At 33.3% G+C, this 12374-nt stretch overlaps 2 protein-coding genes across 2 annotated transcripts; one reads left to right on the top strand and one right to left on the bottom strand.

The window, feature by feature from the left end:
• Positions 1–17: 17 nt before the first annotated feature.
• Positions 18–1365, bottom strand: LOC125214193 (uncharacterized). The gene has a single exon (XM_048115108.2). The coding sequence runs from the start codon at positions 933–935 to the stop codon at positions 105–107; it is 831 nt and encodes a 276-aa protein (XP_047971065.1). The 5' UTR covers positions 936–1365; the 3' UTR covers positions 18–104.
• Positions 1366–8292: 6927 nt separating this feature from the next.
• On the top strand, positions 8293–9624 carry LOC125215285 (cyclin-U4-1-like). Its single transcript, XM_048116662.2, has 2 exons — positions 8293–8671; positions 9146–9624. Exons 1-2 carry the CDS (start codon positions 8346–8348, stop codon positions 9435–9437), a joined length of 618 nt encoding a protein of 205 aa, XP_047972619.1. The 5' UTR covers positions 8293–8345; the 3' UTR covers positions 9438–9624.
• Positions 9625–12374: the final 2750 nt, after the last annotated feature.

The following is a 12374-nucleotide window of genomic DNA, read 5'->3' as shown; positions in this document are numbered from 1 at the left end:
CCAGTTACTATTTGGTGTTGAGAAATTTGAACTTGTATTATAATGAGGAATCCATTTTTGCTAAAAAAAGTAACACAAATAGAAAATAAAATTACAAATTGGGTTTAGGCATAGTGGTGATTCTTGGGCTTCTTGATGGAGCGAGCAAATGCGTCGACGATTCTCTGCTGCGAATCGAGTATCATCTCCGTTCTCTTGAGCTCCATCTCCATACGCATCTCCTCAATCTGCTGCGCCATATCCATCTTCATCTTCTCTATCCTCATAAACCCTTCCCCCAGCGCCTGAATCGCTTCCACCAGCGATTTACCGCTCGAATTGGGGATTACTCTAGGGTTAGGGTTTGGAATTTGTCCGTACGCCTTGGCTGAAGAGCCAGGCATCTTGATCCGAACCCCAGGCGTCGCTGCTGCTGCCGCTGCTCCGTTCTGATTGGTGTGGCGGTTGTAGAGATCGTTGATTCGCTTGACGCTGTTGCTCTTGGTGTGGTTGTGGTCGTCTTCGGAGGAGGAGGAAGGGGAGGAGGGAGGGGGGGAGGGGTTGTCGGTGCCCTTCTCCATGGAGTGCATCTGGTGGAAGTGGGCCCAGGAGGAGGCGGATCTGCGGGCGGCGGATCTCTGGATCTCGGCGCGGTAGCGCTTGCGGAGCTTCTCCATCTTGTGGCGGCACTGGACGGAGGTCTTGGCGGGGAGGGCGGGGGAGCGGGAGGCGACGTCGTCGGCGACCTCCTGCCAGTGGTTGCCGCGGAGGTTGCCGCGGCGGAGGGAGTACCACTTGTCCTTGTAGGCTTCGATGAGGGCGACGGTCTCCTCGGGCGTCCAGCACGGCGGGGGGAGGCGGCGGGGGGCGGCGGCGGCGATGGAGACGGAGGGGAGGGCGAGCGTCGCGGTGGGGATGTCGTTGTCCGGGGAGGAGGGGGAGATGATCGTAGCCATGGGAGGGAAATTGAGATCGGAGAAGGGGGAATTGAATTGGGGGAAATTGAATTGAATTGAATTGAATTGGGGGAAATTGGGGGAAGGAGCGGTGGAGAGAGAAGGGAGGGGGAATGTGAAGGGGGTGGGGTAGGGTTGTTGTTAAAGTGGCGGGGCGGCAGGCGGATGAGAGGCCACCGCGTGAGGAGGTGGCTGCGTGAAACAAGGGAGGGCGCGTGGGCGGGTGGGGGAATTTTCATTCAATTCAAAATCGAGGCCGCCGCCACACGCGGCGGTGCCTCTGACCATTAGGGCGGCCGCGTGATTATGTACGTTTCTCCATTTTCTAATTAAACCTTTTTTTTCAAAGTCGGACTGCGGTTGCGTTAAATTAAAAATAGATACACTATGGAAATTCAAAATACAAAAATGGATCGACACAAAATAATTCCACAGCAAAATGGATGTAGAGACTTGTAATTTAATCTTATTTCAAAATAGCCAAATACGTATCTAACTTGGAGGAACATGATGTTATGTGAGAATGTTTGTTCAATATGTATCTAAACATGGGGCCATGTTAGGGTGCCACCACCCCTTAAAATAACACCATACCATCATTCCTAGCCAATCATTTGTACACGTGGACGAATAATAAGCTGTCACGTGGCAAAAAAAAAAATCTGGAAAAAGACGGTCAACAATATGCTGGTCTTTAACCAGCAATATTTCTTGTCCAGCAATATCCGACACACTATACAGCAATCTATAGATTGCTGTGTAGTGTTTGTAATATTGCTGTGTAGCGTTTATAATATTGCTGTATAAGCGGTGTCACAATGTCATTTTAAGAGGAATTGTCATTTTAACACAAACCTCTAAACATATTCACATTTTAGATCAAATTAAAAATAGGATGAAATAATAGACAAGAATTGCACCTGTGCCAACCAGCCCAACCCACTTGATTTCGATTTTCGGATCTGTCCCACTCAGAATGCAGTTTAATTAAGCGCGAGCTTATTAGCATTTCCAACTATTTACACGAAACTCAAACCCATTTTAGTTTAAATATCACATAAAATATGATTTTATTCCAACTGTTTACATTAAACTCAAACTTAAAAGAATATTCTCTATATTATGTTTTTTTTACTCACAAAATTTGAAAAACATAGGGATTTGAGTTTTATGTAAACCTAAGGATAGATTTTTTTTTTTCCAAAAACTAAAGATGGAATTGGTTTTGAAGTACTATTGAAGCTAATTATCTATCCCATTTTAGGTTTTAGTGTATCGTTGAAGATGGTCCGAGTATTATCAGATCACCCTATCATGAATAATAGTAGTAATAGAAGACCGATTTAGGATCATGGTATAAAGTACAAACTATATTTTTCTCTCATGAAATAATAAACTACTACTAGTAACTACAACTATTTTTTAGTCATATTCAGAATTTCAAAATGAAAAGGATGTCGAATATAACTTAATTTATTAATTATAAATACGCAAGTTTTTATTTTTCTTTTGAGATACTATACTTACATGGAGAATCTCAACTGAAAAATAATAAGCCGAATAACTAAATAATAAGATTAATATACTAATTGACACCAAATATTGACATACAATCACTATACTAAATGACACCAAATAGCAGTATGAAAAACCTACCCAAATGGTTTCCCTAAATCGTCACCACGACTGCCAATTACTCCATAATTTACTTAATACTTTGTTGCCTGTCTTTTCCTGCGACTCGAATACAAATTAAAGCAATTAATTTAATACTGTTGCACAACACGTTCATAGGACCACATGAGCTGTAGGATTATTTATAGATTTTTGTTTCTAAACTATGGATTCATGGCCGGGTGAGTCGTGACAAAAACTCAAATAAAAAACTTATGGAAGCATAAGTTGTAACAAAAAAAAAAGGACAATGTTATAATATCAGTGATAGGTCCATCCAATTATCAGACAATTGACAATGCCTATAACATGTTTTGCTCATAATAAATGCAAATTTAAAGGGACCCTCCATTATTTTAATCTACTAGGCTCCCCCTACCACCAATTTATTTTTGTGCTTTTCTAAATATCTTGAGTTACAATTTTAGAACCTAATGGTATCTCAAAAAAGTTTATTCACAGAGGATGAGTCAGGGTCTAAGATCAATTTCAAGGGTGTAAGTCAATGGACAACATATGAATAATTTTGTGCTACATTTCTTTGGTCTAGAGAGATAGAGCAAGGGTTAATCGAAAGATAGTTATCGATTCAAGAATGTAAAATGCCTTTTGTTTTTCCAAGATAAACTCGAGCCGTGAGTATACTAAGTGTTTCTCGGATTCGGGATAATATATTAATCCGGACTGAGAGAACTTTTATAATATGCTTGTGATATTTGAATTTCATTGAGAGAACTTTTATCATAGGAGAATAATTATTCAAACTTATGAAAGTATACATGCAACAAAGTATATGAGGAAAGTTGAATATGTTGAATTTGGTGAATAGACTAGGGTTAGGATGTAAACATTTTGGCATGTTACTTAGACATAATATTGAGCAATAGCAAAGGATGTAGTCTAGTATTAATTTTTTTGTCACATGGATCTTTTAAATTTGCTTTAGAGATTGATATAACATATACTCTCTCTATCCCAACTAAGTTGAGTCAAGCTTGAGCACGAAGATTAAGAAATTGCATTGAAAAATAGGAGAGAAGAATAAAGTTACTAAAGTAGTTGATGACATAAAGTAAGACTAACTGGATCTTTTGTTTTTTGTCAAAAAAAGAAATGACTCAACTTAGTTGGGTCATCCCAAAAAGGAATACGACTCAACTTAGTATATAGGTGTAAAAACTAGAAAGAATTGAGATGTTTTCTCTTGGAAACAAGGATTAAATAATGTTATGTATAATGAGTTAAGTTAGTATATAAGTAAAGAAATTAAAAAGAATTGAGATGTTTTCTCGTGGACACAAGGATTAAATAACGTATAGAAAAAATAAAATATAAGATAGAAAAAAATAGGAGAGAAGATAAATAGATAATTGAAAAGAGAGTATACAATAAGAAATGAAATAGATAATTGAAAGGAGAGTAAACATGAAGAACGACTAAAATGTCTTGATTTGTACTATAAAAAATATAACAACTACAATTAAACTACTCCTATAAAAATGATTTAACTATAATAAAAAGAATAAAGTAATAAAATATACTACTGTAACTAGTAAACCATAACCACAAAAGTTCTAAAAGCAATAGATCTGTGTGTGTATTCGAGGAGAGAAAACTAGGTGTGGAGAATTCCCATTGCATGATACTTCATCCTTTCTTATCAAAATGAAACATTTCTTTCTGGAGATTGTTTTGCTCCAACAAAACTATTTTAATACATCATCTATCTCATTTAAAACAAAACATTTTTTATCCAATATTAGTGTTAAGTGAAAAGAAAATAAAATAATATTAGTGTTAAGTGAAAAGAAAATAAAATAGAAACTAGAGAGGTATACATTTTTTTATCCAGATAATCTTATGTTGCGTGTCTAATCAAAATTAAAAATAGAAGAGATCATATTTTTACAATTATTATTGATTGCGATACACCACATGATAATATATCATTACTAAAAGATACTTGGTCGCAGGGGCGTAGCGCAGTTGGCAACGGAGGGACAGATCTTGCTGTAAGGAGCCTGGGTTCTAATCCCACTGCTGTCGTGTAGTTGCTTCCATCTCTCAGGCACAAGTATGAGGTCTTGGGAGATGGACTTCTGACAGCCAGTGGGTTAAGACTTTCCCCCTTAACGGACTACTGCGTATCCTGATTTAACCCCCTCATTCGATGTCAGGCCGAAATGTGGGGGCCGCTGCGATGGCCTTTTGCTGCAATTACTAAAAAATACTTGGGATGTGGTGGTGACAGAAGACATAGGGTACAACTGTACTTTTGCCAGTATGTTATTAATCAAGATTCAAGCAAATTCACACCTGGCTATTAAATTTTAGGGATCACCATTAAAAATACACCTAAAATTTACAATATTAATTTATTCAGCATATTAATTCATCATATACATATATGAAGAGGCAAAGCTTTAATTTTAATAAAAGAAAGTTTCAACCACCTAATTTCTATTTAAAACAAAACCACCGAAACTGAATTGTATTTTCATTATTCGGTTTTAAAAATCGCAAAATTATTTTAGTTTAGAATCTTTTAGCCAAATCTAGCAACACTTAAAAATCAATCAAAAGATTTGGTCTCAACTCGATTTTGTATATACTAATAATATTAGTAGTATTTTTTATAACTAAATGATTCTTTATTTGAAAATTTATAATATTATGAAAAGAAACGACAATTTATGTTTATGTAGGATTCTACAATTGTGCCGACAATTGGATGTTATTATGCTTAGCTGTCTGGTTTTAACACTAAAATTTGTGACCTAACATGTGACTCGTGAGTGGTCCAAATCAACTTAATTGATATTTGCTTCTTTAATCACAATGCAGATTATGATTTAGCAAAGATCATGCAATTAATCTCTTTCTTTCGCCACCTTAATTAAGCAAACAAAATGCAGCAATTGAAATTTATAGATACAAATACAACAAATTATTTTTGTTCGAATCTTTTTATTCCTTTTTTTTCATGATTTGGGTATCCTGATTCCCAATTTTATTGATCCTCAAAATCATATTGACATGGATACATTTATCAATTAAGTAAGTTTTGGGGACAATTAGTCGATATTCATGTCTCTCATCCTTCTAAACTAATGTTATTAAATTACAACGTTTATGGTTAAAAGCAAGTAATAGTTTTCTTAAATTGTTCTTAATACAAGCCTCATTAATGATCACATATCTTTGATGTAAGTGTTAAAAAGAAATTGTTTACTTTTACAAAGAAAAGTAAGAAAAAATGAGAAAAATAGTAAATTATGAATCTTATTTTTATATATCAAGTAACTTGAGATTAGATTAATGACTTAATAGATTAATGTGGAGTCCAATTATTAAAAATAGTAAAACTGAAATGAAACATTCTCAATTATTCCATAAGTTGTCGGTCGCTTATATGTAATATATTGTCGGTATTTTTCAATCAAATTCGTCGGTGATGAAGTCCACATATAATTTACTGGCTTCATATCATTTATAATTTCATCAAATAAATTTATAATGGAATAATTGCGAACCAATCAAAACTTTATTATATTTATGATTTATCGACCAACTTATAAAATTACAAGACAGATCGATATTTTAACTAAAATTTACTAGTATATTTACTAGTATATTTTTCCAGCAATTTCCTTGTAAAATACTACTCCAACTAAGAGATGAGTAAATGAATAAATAGTGTGAAAAGTAATTTAAATACCTTCTTATCAATAAGAATAATCACACATGAAGAGATGTGGTGGGACCCAGCTCCCATTGTCCCATTCATTCAAAAATCAAATTAATCACATGGATTACTATATGCTTATATTGCTGTATATTCCACTTTTTTGCTCACCATATGATTAAGATCTGTTTGCATGTTATCCCATTTTCCCTCTTTTTTTCTTTTCAAAATACTATAATATTCTTTCATTTTTTAAATATTAATCTTTTTTCTTTATTTTTCTATGAACAAAAAGTGGTGGAACACCCATAGTATCCACAAGTTAGGTTCAAAATTTAACCCTCCCATATTCGTGTTCTAAACGAAATTCATAGTAATTTGGAAAACGCCCAATCTAATGAAAAGAAAGAAATTTTGTGAGAAGTGTATATAAGTATAGTAGTACAACTTGATATAGAAATGCCATCCCAAAATAGTAGTAATAGATGCCATATAGAAAAAAAAATTGTCATATTTATTCAAATTTCAAACAGAGATCATCTTCTTCGTCGGGCTTGCTCAGGGATGCTGCCAATTTAAGAACTCGATTTCTAATAAAGTTGGAACCGTTATCGAACCATCAAGACCTTAGGTGGTTTCAATTTTTGGTCATTTTTCAATGATTTTCTCACATTTTTTTTTTCTGATTTTGATTAAAAGATATATAGTTTGCCATTGATTGTGAACAAAAATAATCTAGAATTAAACTACACATATAAAACAAAAAATCCAATAACAACTACGCCTAACCTTGCTATATAATCGTAGAGAAATGGTGCATCTATGCAGCATAATAGAAAATCTAAGGACCCTTTTGTTTTTAAGAAAGTAATACTATCATTAAAGATTATGATTCCAATATATTATTCATTATGTCTTAGAAAATATTAAAGAAAGTCGATAAGATTCGAACTTGTACGGAGTATCAATCGATTAGATTCAAATAACTAAATTAAACAATGGCCATAATAATTGAAGTAAATATCTTTCAATTATTTTTAATTGATAAAATTATAATTACTGTTACAATAAATAAATAAAATTAAAATTATAGTATTAGAATATGCTAATAAGTTATTAATCGAGACCATAATAATAGTCTTATATTATTAACTTTATTATTATGAATCTATAATTTGAATGATTACAATAAGATTTTCTTAATATATTATTAATAATATAATACTAACCATACTAAACAATGCAATAGTAAATCTGATTACTATCATATTACATATATTTATAACTACCATTATTCAGTATGATGCATAATTTTAAAATTACATTAAGATTTTATTAATAATTTATTAATTTATAGCATACTAATATTAACATTAACAATTGTATTAAATACTTATATAAGAATCTTTAAGTTTGGAAAAAATACACCTAAGAAAAATTGTTGACTAATTTTTTTCAAAGATTCTGAATAAATTCTTTGTATATAACTAAACTAAATTAAATCTTGAAATTTTTAAGAGTCAAAGAATTATCACATATGAAAACAAACAGATATTTATTATATCATTATAGAATATGATTCATAGATTTAAAATTACATTGAGATTTTAATAATTTATTAAATTATAGCATACTAAATTACTAATATTACATTAACAATTGTATTATCAAACACTTATAACTTATAAGAATCTTTAAATTTGGAAAAATTACCTAAGAAAAGTTGATGAATAAATTATTTTTTCAAAGATTCTGAATATCTTCTTTGTTTAACTAAATTTAATTAAATCTTGAAAATTTTAAAAGTCGAAGAATCACACTACACTTTATCATTATGAAAACAAACATCCCAAAGGGTAATTCGGTAATTGCACGTTACCAGCCAAATAACGACCAGGCTACAGGTTGTTGGTGCTGATCTTTTTATTTAATTTTTTAATATAAAAATATATAAAAACAAATAAAAAAAAGGTATATAGTTATAATGTGTGTGTATCTCTGTAACATCACCATCTCAAACAGAGAAGAGAGAAGAGAGAGAGAGAGAGGAGATGGCGGAGCTAGAGAGCTCCAATGTGATGCCGAAGCTGATCAGTTTCCTCTCATCTCTCCTTCAGCGCGCGGCGGAGTCGAACGATCTCAATCCTTCGCTCGACGCGCAGAAGATCTCGGTCTTCCACGGCCTCACGCGGCCGACGATTTCGATCGAGACCTATCTCCACAGGATCTTCAAGTACGCCAACTGCAGCTCCTCCTGCTACATTGTCGCCTACGTCTACCTCGATCGCTTCACGCAGCGCCTCCCCCTCAATTCCTTCAACGTCCACCGATTGCTCATCACCAGCGTCATGCTCTCCGCCAAATTCATGGACGACATGTCAGTAATTCCTCTTTTGCCCTAATTTTGGATCATCATCTCCTGTTTTTCTTCTAATTTTCGTTGAAAGTGGAAACGATTTAGAATTGTGGAATTTTGAATTGGAAATTGAAATCTGTGTTCTGTTAATCATGAGGGGATTGTTTATGAATTATGATTGCTTGTGGTTAAGCTTTTGCTTTCTAATTAATTACTTGATTTGTTGATTATCTCAATTCTCAACAACCTGTGGCCTTAATCCGTGTGATAACAACTTAGGTCCAGCTACCACATCCATCATCATAATTTCCTAATTTAAAAACCAATCCAATTAATTACTCCTATTTTTGGTGATCTTGAAAGATTGGGAGCCACAAAAATACAGAGTGGTGAGGTGTCTAAATCCAACATTCATAACTGAAAGCTAATAAACTGATGTGATTAATTGATGATCCAATCCAACTCTGATCTCTCACATTTCATGGGGCTTTTCAGGTATTACAACAATGCATATTATGCTAAAGTGGGAGGGATCAGCACAACAGAGATGAACTTCCTAGAACTGGATTTCCTGTTTGGATTGGGGTTCCATTTGAATGTAACTCCATCAACTTTCCACACATATTGCTCCTACCTCCAGAGGGAGATGATGATGCAGCCTCAGCCTCAGCTCAGCATTGCCGACGAATCGTCTCTGTATACCGCAAGGTCATCAAAGCTACTCCATTTGTGTTTTAATGAAGATGAAGCATCCCATCAACAGCAACAACAGCAGCTTGCTGTTTAAGGTTTAATTACTGTAGCTTAGGGTAGAGATTAGTTATAGTTTTAATCAAGTCATTTTTGTGCTGCCATTGAATGCCCATTTCACTGTATTTGGTTATGTTGTCACTGTTATCTTGTTGTGAAAGTGGATGTTTTTGGGAATATTTTGGTTATTAGTCCATTGGAATGTACAGTTGGGTTGTTTCTTCTTTCTTGTTCACATTGTTGCTAATTTAGCTCAATTGATGTTTCTTGTGTACTTCAATTTTCCCAACAAACTTTGACACTCCAAAGGGTGATGGGCTAGAGTTCACCAATTTTATATTCTTTTCCAAATAATTTACTATATCTTTTGAAACTCATTTAAATGGTGAAACTTTACCATCTTTGTATAAAATATTTCAATTTGTTTGTACTTATTGACCAATTTTAAATGCTATTTACATTTCATTGCTACAAAATTATTTTGTGAAGTGTTTTGTTTGAGATTTTGATGGTATCTTTGGAGGATTATGATTTTGCCGATTTTGATTTTGATGTTTTCTTTGGAGGATTGTGATTTTTTGCCGATTTTGATGTTTTGCTATGTATATGATGAAACTTTTGTTGTATGCAAGATTGAAATATTTTGTTTGGGTGATGGAAATAATTGAATACGATTGTTGTTGTGATGGAGATAAGCTAACTAACATATTTGACTTAATTCAAATTAATTAAGAAAAGATAATATTTTGGTAAAACTTTGACTAATCATTATTAATTAAGGAAGTACTACTATGATTTGGTATAGTGAGGAAAAAAAATTAAGGAAAAACGTCCAACAAGGATAAATTATTTCATGAAAAAATATCACGTAATTTCATCACGAGTCACGTAGGCCTGGTTTAAAAGAACTTGAAATCTGATTCCAGTGTGCTAATTACTATTAAAATACAATTCTCAAATTATTATTAACCGTTTATTATTTCCAGTTGGCTCAGTTAGGCTTATTAGATTTGATTATGATAAATATAGAGTTATTATATATAGGGAATAAAAGTATAAAACAAATATATAATCTAATCTCATATCAAAACTAATGCCAAACTAGAGACCCTTAGATTATGGTGATCAACTATCTAGATTACATCATATAGAAGATTTATAAGATATATTTTATGTAGTAAGGGTAAATTACGAAATTAATATTTTTAAAGCTTTATATGAACTCGATGCATCATTATAATAGTGTAGATTTTTTGAATTTATAATGACACATGCCATTTTCAATGACATATGACAATCTTTAAATATCTCTAACTATATTAAAAAATTTAAATTTTACCATAACTCTCTTGATTTTAATTTTTTTTCACATATCAAAATAAATGTAATTTTATGAAGACTCTAACAAAATCTCAATTGATGTATTCGGATGAAGAAATTTGCGCAATAAAATTGAATTTGTACAATGTTCTTCCTTGCATTAATATGATGTCCTAGTTCCATGTACTATTGGCAAAAGTATGTGTTTGTTTGATTTTAATGTATGATTTTGTCCTACGAAAAAATGTACACAGTACTTGTTTGATTTCAATTCTATTTACATCAAAGAAAAATAATTATGTACTACTAGTAGTTTGTTGAAGAAGAATATGAGATGTGAAAAAGTTGGTAATGGAGAGGGGGCAAAATGGTGAAAAAGTGATGGAATTTGATAAGAGGATATGTGAAGTTGACAGTTGTATGTGAATGTGGGAAGGGAACATAATACATGTGCAATCATACAAGTACATGTATTAAATTATAGTATTACATATAGTCATATAGACATATATATTTGCAAGGGCATGTGCCAACTTGAAAGATGGATTGTGACAAGAGAGAAGCTAAGGCACCTATATTCTACTTCTTCATATGTGATTCATTTTATGATTTTAAATGTTGGTAGCTTTAGAAGATGGAGGTGGTAGCCTACAGTATTAATATTGGCCATAATAACTCGAATCATCGATCTATTAGTTGAGGGTGAAATATTTTACCAATTAAACAGTAAAAATAATTTCGCTCATTTCTTATACATGTAAAGTAGCTAGGATTTTATTAATCTCTGATTTTATTAAACTGTTTAATAGATTATAGTAGTATTGTTGTTATATGGCCTTTTGGGCTAAAAAATGTCAAAGCTCCTAAATCATGGGAGTCCAATTATGGTTAGGCAAGTTGTAGGTAGGCACTTATTATATAAATAAAAATATACAGAGATTACAATTTCTCTTGGTCCTGGTCTGTACTTTTTCTTGATTTTGACAATTTATGCATGCTAGATTGATATTTACAAACATAACCTTTTCGTGAAGAATGTTGCTTAGCACGTTCGTCACTTTGCATTTGATATTTTCTGGTTTCTTGTCTAAGTGTATTATACTCCACAATGAATATAGAATTATAATTATATCACTAAAATATGAAATTCTTTATGATAAATAATATTATATAGCACGTTATAAATAAATGGTTTGATAGTAGTATTACACAAATTCATTGATTTCTCAAATGGTACTGAGAGCATTCCCAATGGAGGTGGCGAATTCTCGGCGATAAATCGCCGGTTATCGCCGAATTATCGCCGGCCATTGTGGCGAAGTCGGCGATAATTCGGCGATAATGTTGCCGTTGCTTCGCCGAGTGGCGTTCTAACGCCGGATTATCGCCGAGCGATCGCCGGCCACTGTGGCGACGCTCGGCGATAATCGGCGATAATTAAAATTTTTTTTTTTTTTTTTTGAACCCAACGGCTATTTTACATTCCACCCCTATAAATATTTCCTCCACTTCCTCCATTCATCACCCACAATCTTCATTCTCTCCATTTTCAATCTCTTCTCCCAATCTTCAATTTTCATCAAAATTATGAGCTTTTGGAAGAAAAGTTCCCGATCGGGTAAGGATAAGGGTAAGGGGAAAGAGTCGAGTTCAC

The sequence above is a fragment of the Salvia hispanica genome, chromosome 2 (assembly GCF_029641045.1).
Source record: "Salvia hispanica isolate PSC_SH4W2 chromosome 2, Shi_PSC_v1, whole genome shotgun sequence".
Lineage (NCBI taxonomy): Eukaryota > Viridiplantae > Streptophyta > Magnoliopsida > Lamiales > Lamiaceae > Salvia > Salvia hispanica.
The sequence above is the reverse complement of the archived record's forward strand: the minus strand, read 5'-3'. Positions and strand labels throughout refer to the sequence as shown.